Below are 21041 nucleotides of genomic sequence, written 5' to 3'. Positions count from 1 at the left end.
TACAGACTCATTTCTAGATTTGTCCACAGCCACATAGAAACTGTGATTGAAGTTAATTTTCTTTATATCAGAAAACACTGTATTTAGTAAAAAGAACATTAGGTTAGGTATCAGGAGAACTAGGTTTCAATTTTCACTATGCCAGTGATCAATTATATGACATCAACAAAGTCACTTACCTTATCTGCTATTGACAAAGAATGTCTCAATTTTTACTAAAAAGCAATTTTGTCACTTGGAGATGCATGGTTGTTGGAAAGAATTTATAAATTGGCAGACACAATAATACACGTTTAGAATTAGCTTCCTCTTGCCAACTTTCACTACATTTTCTTAATTAAATCTCAACAGCAATCAGTTTATCTTCTCCTACGATAAAGAGTAATGCGATAATGGACTAGTCGTACCAAATTAATTAATATCTTGTTCACCCAGCCAAATTGATGTCCACCTTCAATAGCCGGTAGACACTAATACAGAATCATATGAAATTGTCCTAAATATATGTTTCGGTAAACAGTGAACAAAGGCTACATTATCTGAACATTCTTTATGTAATTAACCTTAATAGGTCAGCTAGGGAGTTCAGAATACATAGAAATACAGGTCCAGTACAAAACTATGACAAACCAAAAACAGTGCTTAAAACTGTTGACTGATGTGTCCTACAATTTTGAAAAATGGAAATTCAAAGAAGTCATATCCACACCTTAAGCAATCACTTAATATATTAATTCTAATGTTCCCCAAATATTAAGGATGATGCCAAGATATCAATACTGTGATTTCAATACTAATTAGGAAGAGTCCTTTCAAGATTACAATAATTGGCAACATTTGAATACTGATCATAAGTTATATAGCATTATTATATCAACTTTAAATTTCCTAGTTTTGATAACTATACTGTGACCTGTGACTGTGTAATAGAATGTTCTTGTTCTTAGGAAACAGAGAGTAAAATATCACCAAAGTGTTTAGAGGTAAAGGGATATGTATATATGATGGCTGCCACTTATTCTCAAATGGTTCAGAGGTGAGATCGATCTATCTATCTATCTATAGTGGAGAAATGATAAAGTAAATGTTGCCAACTGCTGAATCTGTGTGGTATACAGGAGTTCTTTATACTATTCTTTCAACTTCTGTGTATAAGTTCAAAATTATTTCAAAATAGAATGTTGACAAAAGCCCTGTGAAATGGTACCTTGAAGTAACAAAAACTATATTCAAGTCACTATTTAATATTTTAATACAAAAATGAAAGAAAAGAAAAATAAGTAAATCCAAAGTGGCATTCATTAATCAATAATAAATATCTCAGATGCTTTTCCTTAATAAATGAATAAATACACTTATTAAGTGATTGCTTAAAATTTTTTTATGGATAAAGGAATTTAAAGGTTTGTCAGGTTCTAATAGCTTCAGTAATTTTTAAGTTCTTTTGACTGATATGGTACTTTACAAATTTATACAAACAAAATACTGATAAAATAACAAATTCACTGAATACTTAACCCATTGTAGAAATTAGTTTGATGTGTGGATCCACAGGAAGAGGCTGCATCCTGAATGGATAACTCTTTCTAATAGAATAATTTTGAAGCAGAAGAACTAAACCAACATGCAGACTTTTGTACCACTCAGGACACAGGGTATTCCACATAATCATGGACACTGTGCCTGAGCTGTCAGCAACTTCCAAAAAGGTCTAGGAAAAAAAAAAGTAAAAGCATATTTTACCTAATAAATGCATATTTGTTACTTTTACCTACATGGTGTTCAAATTTTATTTTTTAAGAATGAGGAAGCAAAATTATAGGAGAACCACTGAGTAATTTATGATGTAATATGAGAGACTCTGTAATGATGAAAAGTTATGAAGAACTTTTAGTAATGTGAGAAAAACTTAAGAAAATGTTAAATGATACAAAATGTTATATATACTATGATTCCCATTTTGTAAGAAAATTTACTATGATACATGACATGCTGCTGCTGCTGCTAAGTCACTTCAGTCATGTCAGACTCTGTGCGATCCCCATAGACAGCAGTCCATCAGGCTCCCCTGTCCCTGGAATTCTCCAGGCAAGAACACTGGAGTGGGTTGCCATTCCCTTCCCCAATGCGTGAAAGTGAAAAGTGAAAGTGAAGTCATTCAGTCGTGTCTGACTCATAGCGACCCCATGGACTGCTGCCTACCAGGCTCCACCGTCCATGGGATTTTCCAGGCAAGAGTACTGGAATGGGGTGCCATTGCCTTCTCCAATGATATATTACATAGTCATATGTAATATATAATAGGGGACTTCCCTAGTGGCTCAGTGATAAAGAATCCACCTGCCAATGCAGGAGACACGGGTTTGATCCCTGGGTCGTGAATATCCCCTGGTGAAGGAAATGGCAACACACTCCAGTATTCTTGCCTAGGAAATCCCATGGACAGAGGAGCCTGGCAGGCCATAGTTCATGGGATCACAAAGATTTGGACATGACTTGGTAACTAAACAACAACAAATACATGATAGGAATACATATATGCATAGATGTGGTATATATGACATACATATGCTATCAGAGACATATGCATTTATGAGAGATACATACATGTATGTATATATATGATCTATACATACAAAATGGGGAAATAAAACACACTAATATTAACAGTGATTCTCACTGAGTGGTAGGATTTGGGTTGATATTATTTATCAGCTTAATATATCTTTATATACTTTGCAAATTCCCTAGAAGTATGTATAACTTTTATTATAAAAGCTTAGCAAAGCACTCTAAATAATTTTTGATAATGTGGAAATACAGTAAAATGTTAAGTTTAAAAAAAATGGGACAGAAATCAGCATCATATGCAGTCAAGATAACAGAGAAGTGTCAGATAGATTTGACAATTAAGGTCTCTATAGTGAGTGACCAGCTGAAGAAAAGAGCCGAGTTAATTGTGTTGAGAAGTAAACAGGAGGCAAGACAGTGAAAACAACTAGTGTAGACTACTTCTTCAAGGAGCTTGCCTGAAGGAGAGAGAGAATACAGGTGTCCTGATGTCAAAGATTGTTTTCCTTTTTTAAAATGGAAGACTATACTATATATCTGGGCTTCCATGGTGGCTCAGTAGTAAAGAATCTGGCTGCAATGTAGGAGATGCAGGCGACACGGGTTTGATCCCTGGGTCAAGAAGATCTCATGGAGGAAAGCATGACAGCCCATTCCAGTATTCTTACCGGGAAAATTTCATGGACAGAGGACTACAGTCCATGGGGTTGCAAAGAGTCGGACACAACTGAAGCAACTGAGCATGCCCACACAGACTATATATTACTAATATTTATATGCTGGTATAGAAATCTCAGTAAAAAAGGAAAACACTGAAGATACAGAAAAAGGTATGAAGGAGACTAGCTGGATCAAGGGAACTAAAGAGCACTAATACAGAAATAATTCCTTTTTGTATAAGAAATTATACAGAAAAATACTCTGAAATATATATTTATGTTCATTATATACATTACTCAGTTGAACTTTTAATGTGTTATTTAAACATAAATTATCCTAATGAAGGTATCATGTCTGCAAGTTATAATTTATGATTGATAAATTAACATATAACATCTTATCACTATTCATACCTGGTATGGCTCAATTATCTTTTTATTGGGTTTTCCATAGTATCGCAGTTTTGATTTATATAAGATTCTCACAAGCAATGGAGGAAGATTCTTTGTATTAGACCAGGTCATCTCAAGGTGAGAAAGGGAAATTATTTTGGTATCTAGAATACAAAAAAGAAAAAATGTCATAGTGATTTCAAAATTCTATTTTATTAGTTAAAAATGGTAGCCAGATCAGACCCAAATCAACTCCTTCTCACCAGCTAAGCCAGTCTATATACTTCTCACATACAAAACTTAGCAATAAACAGTAACCTTAATAATAATGGTTAAATATATATATATATATATATATATATGTGTGTGTGTGTGTGTGTGTGTATATATATATACACACACACACACATACCCATGATTTACTATGTTACTGGAATATAGGTAAATACCTATGCTAACTAACACATTTAGATGGAACTGTCCATCTATAATACTCTCTATCTTGTCAAACTGTGTAATTACTTCCTGGAAGACTTGGATCAAAACTTACCTTCCTTAAGAAAAAACTCAAAACCATGGAATATTTTCCCACTACTAAGCACTTATACATTTAATTTGTAGAATTTTCATGATATATTTCTTTATTGCCCCCACCTTAGTCTCATATGTGTAAGTTCAATTTTCCCCAAACATTCCAGACACGGTCCTGTATCAGGGCCTTTGCACTTGCTGTTCCCTGGGTCTGGAATGTCTTTCTCTTAGATATCTGAGTGACTTTTTCTCCTTCAAGTTTTGCTCAAAGGTCACTTTCTTAGTGATGCTAGCTCTAACCCCCCTATAGAAAACTAATCCCCTTACTTATCTCCATCCCATTTTTCTACATACCAATGGCACTTATTACATTTTTATATGCCATATAATTTACTTGAAAATGTTTTAATCTCCAAGCCTGTTGGTAAGTGCCAAAACTGTTTAAAAGCTATTCATCACCTTTAAAAGATTAATTTGTATTTCTAATTTTATTCTTCCTTGGGCTAAGAGGGATTCCATCTGCAATTTTCTCCACATTTTGTTCTCATAGCCTACAGTCCCAGCTTTTAAAACCTGAACTAGCATTTGTTCAAACATTTCATTTACTTCCCTAAGGCATCTTCCACTTCCATTTTTATTTATATAATGTATCACCACCTCAACTTTGGTATTAAAAGTATTCTCGTATTTTGTTTTCAGTAACAGTTTAAATGGCCTTTTATAATTACAACACTACCATTAATACCCACCCCATTTTCAGTATTAGGTATCTTGTATAAATTTCCCTCCAGATTCTCCCAAAACTACTAGTCCAGGATCACAGAGACTAGTATTTGATCTGACACAATTAAGTAATTTCCTTTTTAATATGGTGAAACAAACTGTACCTCAGCTCTGAATTATCTAGAGTGTATGTGGAACACTCTTGACCAATGAAGGCACATACACCTCCTTTACAAGTGGAATAAATTCAAAAGCTACACACTTTTATAAAACCAGAGCTGTAAGAGCTACTATTTCTGCTACAATTGAGTCCAGACAGCCATGATCAAACATCTGCCTGGAGAACATTTTCCCAGATTGGGTAAAAACAACAACAAAAAAACCCCTCATTAACTTCATAGAATATACATATCTCTAAAATCTAAAAAGAAATTACAAGTTAAAAAGAAATTACATAGACAATGGGGAATCCATGTAAATTCATAGAAATAAGTGGATTCTTTATCAAAAGAAAGAATGAAAATAATAGACTACATATTCAATATAAAAATTAGTAAACAACACAATAGTGTTTCTTAAACTTGGTGGTCTCAGGACCCCTTTATAGTCTTAAAAAATTACTGAAGACCTCAATGCTATACTAAGTCACTTCAGTGGTGTCCTACTCTGTGCGACCCCATAAACGGCAGCCCACCAGTCTCCCCCATCCCTGGGATTCTCCAGGCAAGAACACTGGAGTGGGTTGCCATTTCCTTCTCCAGTGCGTGAAAGTGAAAAGTGAAACTGAAGTCGCTCAGTCATGTCCGACTCCTAGCGACCCCATGGACTGCGGCCTACCAGGCTCCTCCGTCCGTGGGATTTTCCAGGCAAGAGTACTGGAGTGGGGTGCCATTGCCTTCTCAATAAGCTTCTGTTTACGTGGGTAATATTTACCAATACTTACCATATTACATAGTAAAACTAAGAAATAAAAATATTTATTAATTCCTTTAAAACAAAAACAATAAATCTGTTATACATAGTAAAAAGATGTATTTTTGAAAAATGACTACATTGTTCAAAATCAAAAATGTAGTGGGAAGAGTGGTATTGTTTTACATTTTTGCAGATCTCTTTATTATCTAGCTTAAAAGAATACAGCTGGATAAATCATATTTTCTTTGGCATTTATTCAGTCTGTTTCAATGTCCTTGACATGCAGCCTCTGGAAAACTCCACTCTGTACTTCAGAAGGAGAGTTTAAAAAAAGAAAATAAAGCCTTAATATTATTATTACATTGAAAACCACTTCAAAAGAATAAGTCTAAGGAATATAAAGAGGAATAAAGATAAAAATTGAAAATAATGAATTAGAAAACAGTATGACTGTTAAGTCCAATTCCCTGGAAAAATTAATAAAAAGGTAAAACCTTATAAGTGCAATCAGGAAAAAATCAAACAAAAAGATAACACCCAGAATGTGATCACCTATAAACATAGAGAAAATCATTTTAAAGATTATATGATTATATAGCACTAAGCATGAAAACAGCAATGAAACTGATAGTCTTCTAGAAACATATGAACTACCAATATAGTTGCCCTAAGAACAGAACACTGGAACACATCAATAACCATGGAAGAAAATGAAAAAGTTCCTAATAATGACCTTCCAAACTGCACCAGATTCACATGGTTAACAATTTTCAAAGAATAGCTTTCTCTTCAGTTGTTCTAGAGCACAGTAAGTATAAAAATTGTACCAATTCATTTGATAAACTTAGATAAATCTTAAAAATTATAACAAATAGTAAAAAAGAGAACTAAAAACCCCAAACATTTATAATGGCAAAAATCCTAAATCAAATACTTTAAAATCCAATGTAGCAGTATGCTAAAATGCATTATGATTAAGTAGAGTCCTAAACATCTTGTGCAGGAGAATATTAAAAACTCTAAATAATTCTGGATATTGACATAAAATGCAAGTTCAAATAATTATGCTAAAACATTGAAGAGAATAAAAATATAATACTCTTAAATCACTAAGATAAAAATGTTTTCAAATAGTTAAAAAAATAATGCATGGACAAGGAAGAAGATGGTGGAGGAACAGGATGGGGAGACCACTTTCTCCCCCACAAATTCATCAAAAGAACATTTGAACGATGAGTAAATTCCACAAAACAACTTCTGAATGCCGGCAGAGCACATCAGGCACCCAGAAAAGCAGCCCATTGTCTTTGGAAGGAGGTAGGAAAAAATATAAAAGACAAAAAGAGAGACAAAAGAGGTAGGAATGGAGCTCCGTCCCAGGAAGGGACTCTTAAAAAAGAGAGAAGTTTCCAAAACCAGGAAACACTCTCACTGCCAAGTCTGTGTGAGCCTTGGAACCACAGAGGGCAACATAACTGGAGGAAAAATAAATAAATAATTAAAACCCACAGATTACATGCCCACGGTAAATCCCTCAGTGGAGAAGCAGCACAGACGCCTGCATCCGCCACTAGCAAGTGGGGGCTGGGCAGCGAGGCGCAGGCTGCATTGCTTAGAGTAAGGACTGGGCCTGAATGCCCGGAGGGCAGTCTGAGGGTACTAACTTGGGGTAGCAAACCAGACTGTGGGATAGCTACCACGCAAAAAGCCCTAACGTAAGATGCCACCAGGCCTGCTCACAGAACAAAGGACTGATGAGAGCTACATGAAAAGCCCTAACCTAAGAAACCATCAGGTCCGATAACAGAACGACTGAGCAGAGCTAGCCCACTGCAGACCATCCCACTCCGGGGACAGGCAGCCAGAGCCAGAAGGGGGCAGTCGCAGCCCCAGAGAGGCATTATCTACCAAACTGCAAGCAGGCTTCATTGCTAACCAAGACTTCTTGGGATTCTGGACAGTCAACATCCGCCTGAGAAGGTGCACTAGTTGTACAGCCAGAAAACCGAGCGGCAGGGATGGGGGAGGCCTTAAGTCGCAGTGACTGCGCTCACCGAACACCTGGTCACCTGAGCTGCTTGGACCTGGGAAGGGCACAAAACGCAGGCCCAACCGAGTTTGCCCCTCTGAGGACTACCCGAGTACCTGAACCTGAGTGGATTAGACCTGGGAAGTGCATACAACCCAGGGCCGGTCTCAGACAGTTCATGGCAGAGCAACCTAGAGCCTAAGCAGCGTACAAAGGGAAAGCACACATGCCGTGAGCAGGGGCAAACCTAGTGTTGCCGAGACACTGCGAACACACGCCAGTGTTATTTGTTTGCAGCATCCCTCCCTCCCCACACCACAACTGAACAAGTGAGCCTAAAAAAGTGTCCACCACCACCCCCTTGTTTTAGGGTAGAAATCAGACACTGAAGAGACCAGCAAACAGAAGAAGCTAAAACAGAGGGAACCGCCTTGGAAGTGACAGATGCAATAGATTAAAACCCTGTAGTTAGTACCGACTACATAGTAAGGGGCATATAGACCTTGAGAAATATAAGCCAGACCAAGGAACTATCCGAAAATGAACTGAACCCACACTGCCCACAACAACAGAGAAAATTCTAGATATATTTTTACTATTTTTACTATCATTCTTTATTTTGAAAAAAAATTTTAAGTCCTTATTACTCCTTTAATTTTAATTTTTATAACCTACCATTACTTTGCAAAAAAAAGAGAGACCCTATTTTTTAATGCAAACTTCATATATATATATATATTTTTTTTATAATTTTGTGACTTTTTTTTCTTTAATATTGTATTTTTGAAAATCCAACCTCTACTCTAGATTTTTAATCTTTGCTTTTTGGTATTTGTTATCAATTGTGTACCTTTAAGAACCCAATCCTCAGTACCCATTTTTACTTGGGAGTGTGATTACTGGCTTGATTGCTCTCTCCCCTTTTGACTCTCCTTTTTCTCCACGAGGTCCCCTCTATCTCCTCCCTCCCCCTTCTCTTCTCTACCTAACTCTGTGACACTCTTTGGGTATTCTGGGCAGTGGATAACACTTAGGGAACTGACTACTGCCTGGATCTATCCCTCTACTTTTGATTCCCCTTCTCCTCCTAGTCACCTCTGTCTCCTTCCTCCCTCTTCTCTTCTGTGTTTAACTCCATGAACATCTCTGAGCGGTCCAGACTGTGGAGCACACATAAGGAAGTGATTACTGGCTAGCTTGCTCTCTCCCTCTTTTGATTCTACCTCATCTCATCCGGGTCACCTCTAACTCTCTCCTCCCTCTTCTCTTCTCCATGTAACTCTGTGAATGTCTCTGGGTGTCCCTCACTGTGGAGAAACTTTTCATCTTTAACCTAGACATTTTATCAACGGTGCTGTATAGATGGAGAAGTCTTGAGGCTACTGTAAAAATACGACTGAAAACCAGAAGCAGGAGGCTTAAGTCCAAACCCTGAGAACACTGGAGAACTCCTGACTCCAGGGAACATTAATCGACAGGAGCTCGTCAAATGCCTCCATACCTACACTGAAACCAAGCACCACCCAAGGGCCAACAAGTTCCAGAGCAAGACATACCACGCAAATTCTCCAGCAACACAGGAACACAGCCCTGAGCTTCAATATACAGGCTGCCCAAAGTCACTCCAAACCCACTGACATCTCATAACTCATTACTGGACACTTCATTACACTCCAGAGAGAAGAAATCCAGATCCACCCACCAGAACACCGACACAAACTTCCCTAACCAGGAAACCTTGACAACCACCCATTCAACCCCACCCACAGTGAGGAAACTCCACAATAAATAGAACTCCACAAACTGCCAGAATACAGAAAGGCCACCCCAAACACAGCAATAGAAACAAGATGAAGAGACAAAGGAATACCCAGAAGGTAAAGGAACAGGATAAATGCCCACCAAATCAAACAAAAGAGGAAGAGATAGGGAATCTACCTGATAAAGAATTCTGAACAATGATAGTGAAAATGATCCAAAATCTTGAAAACAAAATGGAATCACAGATAAACAGCCTGGAGACAAGGATTGAGAAGAGGTAAGAAAGGTTTAACAAGGACCTAGAAGAAATAAAAGAGTCAATATATAATTAATAATGCAACAAATGTGATCAAAAACACTCTGGAGGGAACAAATAGTAGAATAAGGGAGGCAGAAGGGAGGATTAATGAAGTAGAAGACAGAATGGTAGAAATAAATGAATCAGAGAGGAAAAAAGAAATACAAATTAAAAGAAATGAGGACAACATCAGAGACCTCTGGGACAATGTTAACCGCCCCAACATTCGAATCACAGAAGTCCCAGAAGAAGAAGACAAAAAGAAAGACCATGAGAAAATACTTGAGGAGATAATAGCTGAAAACTTCCCTAAAATGGGGAAGGAAATAATCACCCAAGTCCAAGAAACCCAGAGAGTCCCAAACAGGATAAACCCAAGATGAAACACCCCAAGACACATATTAATCAAATTAACAAAGATCAAACACAAAGAACAAATATTAAAAGCACCAAGGGAAAAACAACAAATAACACACAAGGGGATTCCCATAAGGATAACAGGTGATCTTTCAATAGAAACTCTTCAGGCCAGGAGGGAATGGCAGGACATACTTAAAGTGATGAAAGAAAATAACCTACAGCCCAGATTACTGTACCCAGCAAGGATCTCATTAAAATATTCAAACCTTTACAAACAAGCAAAAGCTGAGAGAATTCAGCACCACCAAACCAGCTCTCCAACAAATACTAAATGATCTTCTCTAGACAGGAAACAAAAGGGTGTATAAACTTAAACCAAAACAATGAAGTAAATGGCAATGGTATCATACTTATCAATCATTACCTTAAACGTAAATGAGTTGAATGCCCCAACCAAAAGACAAAGACTGGCTGAATGGATACAAAAACAAGACCCCTATATATGTTGTCTACAAGAGACCCACCTCAAAACAAGGGACACATACAGACTGAAAGTGAAGGGCTGGAAAAAGATATTCCATGCAAACAGAGACCAAAAGAAAGCAGGAGTAGCAATACTGGTATCAGATAAAATAGACTTTAAAATAAAGGTTGTGAAAAGACACAAAGAAGGACACTACATCATGATCAAAGGATCAATCCAAGAAGATAAAACAATTATAAATATATATGCACCCAACATAGGAGCACCACAATATGTAAGACAAATGCTAACAAGTATGAAAGGGGAAATCAACAATAACACAATAATAGAGGGAGACTTCAATACCCCACTCACACCTATGGATAGATCAACTAAACAGGAAATTAACAAGGAAACACAAACTTTAAATGATACAATAGACCAGTTAGATCTAACTGATATCTATAGGACATTTCACCCCAAAACAATGAATTTCACCTTTTTCTCAAGTGCACACAGAACCTTCTCCAAGATAGACCACATCCGGGGCCATAAATCTAGCCTTGGTAAATTCAAAAACATTGAAATCATTCCAAGCATCTTTTCTGACCACAATGCATTAAGATTAGATCTCAATTACAGGAGAAAAACTATTAAAAATGCCAACCTATGGAGGGTGAACAACACATTGCTGAATAACCAACAAATCAAAGAAGAAATCAAAAAAGAAATCAAAATATGCATAGAAATGAATGAAAATGAAAACATAACAACCTAAAACCTGTGGAACACTGTAAAAGCAGTTCTATGGGGAAGGTTCATAGCAATACAGGCATACCTCAAGAAACAAGAAAAAAGTCAAATAAATAACCTAACTCTACCCCTAAAGCAACTAGAAAAGGAAGAAATGAAGAACCTCAGGGTTAGTAGAAGGAAAGAAATCTTAAAAATTAGGGCATAAATAAATGCAAAAGAAACAAAAGAGACCATAGCAAAAATCAACAAAGCCAAAACCTGTTTCTTAGAAAGGATATATAAAACTGACAAACCATTAGCCAGAGTCATCAAGAAACAAAGGGAGAAAAATCAAATCAATAAAATTAGAAATGAAAATGGAGAGATCACAACAGACAACACAGAAATACAAAGGATCATAAGAGACTACTATCAGCAATTATATGCCAATAAAATGGGCAACTTGGAAGAAATGGACAAATTCTTAGAAAAGTACAACTTTCCAAAACTGGAGCAGGAAGAAATAGAAAATCTTAACAGATCCATCAAAAGCATGGAAATTGAAACTGTAATCAGAAATCTTCCAGCAAACAAAAGCCCAGGTACAGACGGCTTTACAGTGGAATTCTACCAAAAATTTAGAGAAGAGCTAACACCTATCCTACTCAAACTGTTCCAGAAAATTGCAGAGGAAGGTAAACTTCCAAACTCATTCTATGAGGCCACCATCACCCTAATACCAAAACCTGACAAAGATGCCATAGAAAAAGAAAACTAAAGGCCAATATCACTGATGAACGTAGATGCAAAAATCCTTAACAAAATTCTAGCAATCAGAATCCAACAAAACATTAAAAAGATCATACACCATGACCAAGTGGGCTTTATCCAAGGGATGCAAGGATTCTTCAATATCCAAATCAGTCAATGTAATACACCACATTAACAAATTGAAAAATAAAAGCCATATGATTATCTCAATAGATGCAGAGAAAGCCTTTGACAAAATTCAACATCCATTTATGATAAAATCTCTCCAGAAAGCAGGAATAGAAGGAACATGCCTCAACATAATAAAAGCTATATATGACAAACCCACAGCAAACATTATCCTCAATGGTGAAAAATTGAAAGCATTTCCCCTAAAGTCAGAAACAAGACAAGGGTGCCCACTGTCACCACTACTATTCAACATAGTTTTGGAAGTTTGGGCCACAGCAATCAGAGTAGAAAAAGAAATAAAAGGAATCCAAATTGGAAAAGAAGAAGTAAAACTCGCACTGTTTGCAGATGACATGATCCTCTACATAGGAAACCCTAAAGACTCCACCAGAAAATTACTAATCAATGAATATAGTAAGTTGCAGGATATAAAATCAACACACAGAAATCCCTTGCATTCTTATACACTAATAATGAGAAAATAGAGAAATTTAGGAAACAATTCCATTCACCATTGCAATGAAAAGAATAAAATACTTAGGAATATATCTACCTAAAGAAACTAAAGACCTATATATAGAAAACTATAAAACACTGGTGAAATAAATCAAAGAGGACACTAATAGATGGAGAAATATACCATGTTGATGGATTGGAAGAATCAACACAGTGAAAATGAGTATACTACCCAAAGCAATCTATAGATTCAATGCAATCCCTATCAAGCTACCAATGGTATTTTTCACAGAGCTAGAACAAATAATTTCAAAATTTGTATGGAAATACAAAAAACCTCGAATAGCCAAAGCAATCTTGAGAAAGAATGGAACTGGAGGAATTAACCTGCCTGACTTCAGGCTCTACTACAAAGCCACAGTCATCAAGACAGTATGGTACTGGCACAAAGACAGAAATATAGATCAATGGAACAAAATACAAAGCCCAGAGATAAATCCATGCACCTATGGCCACCTTATCTTTGACAAAGGAGGCAAGAATATACAATGGAGAAAAGACAATCTCTTTAACAAGTGGTGCTGGGAAAACTGGTCGACCACTTGTAAAAGAATGAAAGTAGAACACTTTCAAAAAATAAACTCAAAATGGATTAAATATCTAAACATAAGATCAGAAACTATAAAACTCCTAGAGGAGAACATAGGCAAAACACTCTCCGACATAAATCACAGCAGGATCCTCTATGACCCACCTCCCAGAATAGTGGAAATAAAAGCAAAAACAAACAAATGGGACCTAATTAAAATTAAAAGCTTCTGCACAACAAAGGAAACTCTAAGCAAGGTGAAAAGACAGCCTTCAGCATGGAAGAAAATAATAACAAATGAAGCAACTGACAAAGAATTAATCTCAAAAAAATACAAGCAACTCCTGCAGTTCAATTTCAGAAAAAAAAACAACCCAATCAAAAAATGGGCCAAAGAACTAAACAGACATTTCTCCAAAGAAGACATACAGATGGCTAACAAACACATGAAAAGATGCTCAACACCACTCATTATCAGAGAAATGCAACTCAAAACCACAATAAGGTACCATTTCACGCCAGTCAGAATGGCTGGGATCCAAAAGTCTACAAACAATAAATGCTGGAGAGGGTGTGGAGAAAAGGGAACCCTCTTACACTGTTGGTGGGAATGCAAACTAGTACAGCCACTATGGAGAACTGTGTGGAGTTTCCTTAAAAAACTGGAAATAGATCTGCCATATGACCCAGCAATCCTACTGCTGGGCATACACAGCGAGGAAACCAGAATTGAAAGAGACACGTGTACCCCAATGTTCATCACAGCACTGTTTATAATAGCCAGGACATGGAAGAAACCTAGATGTCCATCAGAAGTCAAATGGATAAGAAAGCTGTGGTATGTATACACAATGGAGTATTACTTAGCCATTAAAAAGAATCCATTTGAATCAGTTCTAATGAGGTGGATGAAACTGGAGCCTATTATACAGTGTGAAGTAAGCCAGAAAGAAAAACACCAATACTGTATACTAACACATATATATGGAAACTAGAAAGATGGTAATGATAACTCTGTATGTGAGACAGCAAAAGAGACACAGATGTATAGAACAGTCTTCTGGACTCTGTGGGAGAGGGCAAGGGTGGGATGATTTGGGAGAATGACATTGAAACATGTATAATATCATATGTGAAATGAATAGCCAGTCCAGTTTCGATGCATGATACATGATGCTCGGGGCTGGTGCACTGGGATGACCCAGAGGGATGGTACAGAGAGGGAGGAGGGAGGGGGTTTGGGATGGGGAACACGTGTACACCCGTGGCGGATTCATGTTGATGTATGGCAAAACCAATACAATTTGTGAAGTAATTAGCCTCCAATTAAAATAAATAAACTTTTTTAAAAAATAATGCATGGCATATAATAAAGTAGGACTGCAAGAATAAGTATAAACATCATTAATTACATAAAACGTAACTTGATTAACTTCATCTCTTGAAAGAAAAAGAATTTGTTTGGGTAAAAAAGAAAAGGCTTAGCTATGCAGAGAAACCTAAAACAAGGATGATTTGAGAGAATAGCATTGAAACATGTATATTATCACATGTGAAATAGATCGCCAGTCCACGTTTGATGCATGAGGCAAGGTGTTCAGGGCTGGTACATGGGGATGACCCTGACAGATGGGAAGGGAGGGAGGTGGGAGGCAGGGTCAGGATGGGGAACACATGTACACCCATGGCTGATTCATGTGAATGTATGGCAAAAACCATTTTTAAAAAAATGGAAATAAAGTGATGAGCAAAGAAATATACACTAAGCCAGTGGTTATCAAAGTGTGGCCTTTGCACCAGCAGAATCAATGTGTTAGTAATGTAAATTCTAGGGCAGATGTACTGAGAATCATAAACTGGTGGCAGGATCCAGCAATCTGAATTTCTGAGGTCATATGGCTTCCCTCATAGCTCAGTTGGTAAAGAATCCGCCTGCAATGCAGAAGACCCAGGTTCTGCAGCCGGAAGATCTGCTGGAGAACGGACAGGCTACCCATTCCAGTATTCTTGGGCTTCCCTTGTGGCTCAGCTGGTAAAGAATCCTCTTGTAAAGCGGGATACCTGGGTTCGATCCCTGGGTTGAAAAGATCCCCTGGAGACGGGAAAAGTTACCCACTCTAGTATTCTGGCCTGAAGATTTCCATGGACTATAGTCCATAGGGTTGCAAAGAGTCGGATATGACTGAGCAACTTTCACTTTCACTTTGAGGTGATGTGGATGCCCACTCAGGTTTGAGAATCATGGCTGTAAATGCTAAAAGACCATGTAAGTGGTAAACAGTACTATTAGACAAAATATAATTTGAGGCAAAAAGGGACTAAGAGAAATTCTATGTTGTTAAGTGTAAAATCCACCAAGATATACTCAAGTTATGAAATTTTACGTATTACTGAAAGATCTAAACTTAAAACTTTTAGAAATATAAGCAGAAATGAACAAAATCACCTTCCTAAAAAGAAGTCAATATTCCTCTCAAAGAAATGGGCAAATAAAATAGATTTTAAAATAAGGACATGGAATGTTCTAATTAAAAAATTTAAAACCTGGTATAACAAGGAACTGCACAGCTAATAAGCAAACTTTTTCTAAACTTTTCGGGGTAAACAGAAACTCAAATTTAAAATCAGAAAATATGAGTAATGAGTAAAAATAAAATCTCTATACTTCAAAACCTGGGGTATACAGCCAAAACAGTAACTGTGTTAAATTTCAGAACTGTTAAAGCTTTTGGAAGAAATAAAGAAGGGAATAAATAAACCAAGCATTCAACTCTAGAAGGAAGTACCAAAAACAAAAATAAAAAATGAACAAAGGATGTAAAAATAATTAAAGAGGACAGTACAAATAAAGTAGAAACATCTCCCTGATACAGACTTTTAATTAGTAAAGTTAAAAGTCTTATTTTTGAGTAACAAGACAGTAGACAAACCTCTGCCAAGGCTGATCACGAAAAAGGGTGAAGACTTGAACTTTAGGAACATATCAGGGGATGTAACTGACAAGATAGAGATTAAAACATGTAGATTATGTACAGCTCTGAGATTTAGGTGAAATGAGATTTCCCAGTGAAATGTCAACTCTCAAAAATGCACTCAAAAGAAGCGTTACAGGTTTTACTACTTTCTCAAAAATTGAAAAGGAAAACATTTTCCGAACTCCCAATGCTCACCCAAGGTCCCAGGTTCAAATAGTTTTGGGGGTAAATTCCACCAAACCTTCAAAGAACATGTTATTTTTCTAAGTTCAGAAAAACAGGAAAGCTTCCTAACTCATTCTTTAGACTAATATTAATTAATCTGGTATCAAAATTGAACTGAAATAGTACTTTCCTAAAATATAACAAAACTTATGGATCAAATTCACTTGAATATATAGAGGTAACAATAACAAGCATGACCAAGTAGAAACAGTAGTGGTTCAACATCAGAAAACCTATTAATATAATCTATTTCATTCATTCCTTTATTCAATGAACACTTCTAAACTGCCTACTATGTGCCACACATTTTCCTGGCTATAAGAAAAATAGACCACAGCAGTGAAAAAAAAAAAACACACACACGAGTGCTTACCCCCAAGGATCTTATAAATTAGAGGGAGGAGAAAGAAAACAAAATAATTTCTGAGTGTTATCAATTCTGTTATAGTGGTGTAATAACAATAAAGTGTTAGTCCCTCAGTCGTGTCCCGCTCTTTGTGACGCCATGGACTGTAGCCCTCCAGGTTCCTCTGTCCATGGGATTCTCCAGGCAAGAATAGTGTAGTCGGTAACCATTTCCTTCTCCAGAGGATCTTCCCGAACCAGGCACTGAACCCCTCTCTCCTGCATCTCCCGCGTTGCAGGCGGACTCTACTTTCCCTAGTGGCTCAGATGGTAAAAAGTCCGCCTGCAATGCACAAGACCCAGGTTCGATCCCTAGCTCAGGAAGATCCCCTGGAGAAGGAAATGGCTACCGACCATGGTATTCTCTAGGCAAGAATACTGGAGTGGGTTGCCAGTTCCTCCAGGGGATCTTCCTGAGCCATGGATTGAACCTGGGTCTCCTGCATTGCAGGCAGACTACCGTCTGAGCCGAAAACGGCAAGGGGAAAAAAAAAAAAAAGGCGGTTGGTGGGCGGGGTGGAAAAATGGCGGCCGGAAAAAAAAAAAAAAAGGCGGCTGGTGGGCGGGGTGGAAAAATGGCGGCCGGAAAAAAAAAAAAAAGGCGGCTGGTGGGCGGGGTGGAAAAATGGCGGTCGGAAAAAAAAAAAAAAAAAGGCGGCTGGTGGGCGGGGTGGAAAAATGGCGGCCGGAAAAAAAAAAAAAAAAAAAAAGGCGGCTGGTGGGCGGGGTGGAAAAATGGCGGCCGGAAAAAAAAAAAAAAAAGGCGGCTGGTGGGCGGGGTGGAAAAATGGCGGCCGGGAAAAAAAAAAAAAAAAAAAAAGGCGGCTGGTGGGTGGGGTGGAAAAATGGCGGCCCGTATGCTGAAACAACATGGTGCAGAAGAGAAGTAAGAAGGCTGCAGTTGTGTACAGCAGGGCTCCGCAAACTGTGGTCCTCAGGACAAATACAGCCTGCTGCCAGCAGTCCACGGGGTCGCTAAGAGTCGGGCACGACTGAGCGACTTCACTTTCACTTTTCACTTTCATGCATTGGAGAAGGAAATGGCAACCCACTCCAGTGTTCTTGCCTGGAGAATCCCAGGGACGGGGGACCCTGGTGGGCTGCCATCTATGGAGTGGCACAGAGTTGGACACGACTGAAGCGACTTAGCAGCAGCAGCCAGGATTTGTTAATAAAATAACCCATACATTTACATATTTTCTATGCCACTTTCCATAAACAACAGCAAAGTTCAATAGCTGCAGCAGAAATCATAAGTCTCAAAAAGACAAAAAGATTTACCATCTCTTTACAGAAAGAGTTTGCATACACCATAGGGCCACGTGGATCCTGGTAGGTGGTCTAGATGTTTGTCTAAGTGCAATGGGGAGCCCTGGGGAGGGGTTTAGGCAGGAAAGTGGCACAGTCCAACTTCCATTTTACTTTTTGCCTGCACCCTCTGCTTGCAGGATCTTAGGTCCCTGACCAGGGATGGAACCCTGGACCTGGACAGTGGAAGTGGAGTCCTAACAACTAGACTACCAGGGAATTCTCCTAACTTACATTTTAAAAAGCTGTCTCTGACGTATTATAGTTTACTTTTGAAATAGGGTACTGAACCAGAAGAGGAAAATTTTGGGGGTTCCTGAAATGCTCCATATCTTGATCTAGGGGGATGGTTACATAAATATATATATAGTTGTATTTTTAAGATTTTTCTCTTTTACTGTGTACACAGTATACCGAATAGAAAAGTTTAAAAAGCACAAAAGCACACAACAAATCTAAGAGAACAGAGACACAGTGGGAGAAAATAACCTGAAATATACAGCAGGTAAAAATTTACTGCCTTTAGCAAAGAAATCCTATAAATTAATTAGATTAAAGATATAATTAAAAACAATAGTATAAAATGGGGAAATGGGCACTCTACTAAATATGTTGCTGCTGCTAAGTGGCTTCAGTCGTGCCCGACTCTGTGCGACCCATAGACGGCAGCCCACCAGGCTCCCCCGTCCCTGGGATTCTCCAGGCAAGAACCCTGGAGTGGGTTGCCATTATCTTGTCCAATGCATGAAAGTGAAAAGTGAAAGTGAAGTCGCTCAGTCGTGTCCGACTCCTAGCGACCCCACGGACTGCAGCCTACCAGGCTCCTCCGTCCATGGGATTTTCCAGGCAAGAGTACTGGAGTGGGTTGCCATTGCCTTCTCCATTCCATATACCTACATACCTATAATTCTGCTCATTTCCATCTCTTATAAATAAAAATATATTTTAGAGCAGTGGCTGATGACTAAGGAGCCAGCATTATCAGGTTAACTTCCTTCTTATGAAACTGAACTTAGATTAGTTTTGTTCGTGGTAAGTAATAAACACAAAAATGAGAACTTCAAGCTTTTCCACAAAAATCACACATTCCAAAAACAGTATTTAGGTAACTGCTACAGTTAACGGTATACAAATGGCATTTCATTAAATGTAAACTAATGAATAAATCAACGAACATCCTTTTTTGAATCAAAGTTTAAAAAGGCAAACCCCAAATTTTTACAACGTTTATGCCGAATTCAAATCTTTCCAACAACACAAAGTACTACTTCCATGACTGGAATGGGAATAGAACTAAAATGAATTTCACTCCGTCAAATGTATAACCAACACGTGAGGAACAATGACTGCAATGAGACTACGTTCGTCAGATTAAATTTAAACCACATGCAAGCCACTTGCCGACATGGCCCCTTTTCACAATCAACCCAAGACACAAGCTGTGCAAATTTCATTAAGCGACCGTCTCCGTCACCCTGCAAAGCTTGTCTCTTACCACTCCCGGCTTATAATTAACAAGACCCAAACACCTTCGTTTCCTTTTCCATTAAAGTGAATTCCTAAAAACTATTTTTTAACCCCCCCGGCATTCCCTCCAATTACTTACGGTTAAATTCGTGCTCCTTTGGTTGCTTATTGTTTAGCCAGATATCTCCATACGGATCTTCGTTATTCCACAGGGGCAGGTAATGACTTTTTTCGCCTCTTAAAGGTCTCTCGGGGACCTCTCGGTGCGCACTATTTCTGAAGGGAGTTTCTAGAGAAACAGACTCCAGCAACTCCCCACAGAGAACGTTATCTATGCACAAGATTCCCTGGCCTATTCTTTTCTCGTTGTAAATGCACGAGACTCTGAAAATTCTCACTTCTATGCCAACTTTGAGGATATTTTTATATACGAGAGAATTCAGGCTGGGGTCCAGGTAGCACTTCTCTTGGTACACCCCGTCTGAGATTGTCACATCAAAGCAGTAAAGCGGAGGTTTAGGTTTCACGTCGCGTGGCTCATCCTCTAACAGGTATCTCTGGACGGCCAAAACTGCAACAGGAACCACCTCCAATGGGGTGACCCACCGGCGAGGTGAATCTATTACTTGCTCAAAAACCTTTTGGATCCAGGACCGGCGCCCTAAGGCACCGACCCGTCGGACCACACCTCTCGGGACCGCAGCCCCATTTCTCTCAGGGTGCGGCATATCGACCCCAGCCTGGGATGGGTCAGCCTGAGGCTGACCCGACTCACCAGACATTGCTAGGTGACTGCGTACCCTCTTCACTTTCAAAAGCCAGCTTGCCGGGTCCGAAGCTAAAAGAGTAAGAAACTGCGCGCTCGAGCCTTAAATGTTACTCGGCCCCAGGGGGCCGCCCTAAGGCTCCGCCCCGTCGCGAAGCTACAAAGACTTTACGCGTGTGTGCTTCGCGTGTGTGCTTCGGCTCTCTGGCCCTGCCCCTCGCCAGGCGGGCTTCTGTATCCCAGGAACTATTATTAGGCAGTAACGCACTGTGGTGTTGGAGAAGACTCTTGAGAGTCCCTTGGACTGCAAAGAGATCCAACCAGTCCATTCTGAAGATCAGCCCTGGGATTTCTTTGCAGGGAATGATGCTGAAGCTGAAACTCCAGTACTTTGGCCACCTCATGCGAAGAGTTGACTCATTGGAAAAGACTCTGATGCTGGGAGGGATTGGGGGCAGGAGGAGAAGGGG

The 21041-nt window shown here is 38.6% G+C and overlaps 1 protein-coding gene across 2 annotated transcripts in view; it reads right to left on the bottom strand.

Moving 5' to 3' along the window:
• RADX (RPA1 related single stranded DNA binding protein, X-linked) overlaps positions 1-20710 on the bottom strand; it is a 96765-nt gene extending 76055 nt beyond the window's left edge. The window contains exons 1-3 of one of the 2 annotated variants that reach the window (XM_061409345.1): positions 19945-20710; positions 3645-3787; positions 1519-1711 (exon numbers count right to left, since the gene is read on the bottom strand). In XM_061409345.1, the coding sequence (XP_061265329.1) occupies positions 1519-1711; positions 3645-3787; positions 19945-20587 (979 nt within the window). In that variant the 5' untranslated portion in view covers positions 20588-20710. The remainder of the gene's footprint in view (positions 1-1518; positions 1712-3644; positions 3788-19944) is intronic. The other variant, XM_061409344.1, reaches the window with a different exon arrangement.
• Positions 20711-21041: the final 331 nt, after the last annotated feature.

This window comes from Bos javanicus, chromosome X (assembly GCF_032452875.1).
Source record: "Bos javanicus breed banteng chromosome X, ARS-OSU_banteng_1.0, whole genome shotgun sequence".
NCBI classification, from domain to species: domain Eukaryota; kingdom Metazoa; phylum Chordata; class Mammalia; order Artiodactyla; family Bovidae; genus Bos; species Bos javanicus.
Note: the sequence above shows the minus strand (reverse complement) of the source record. Positions and strands in the feature narration are given on the sequence as shown.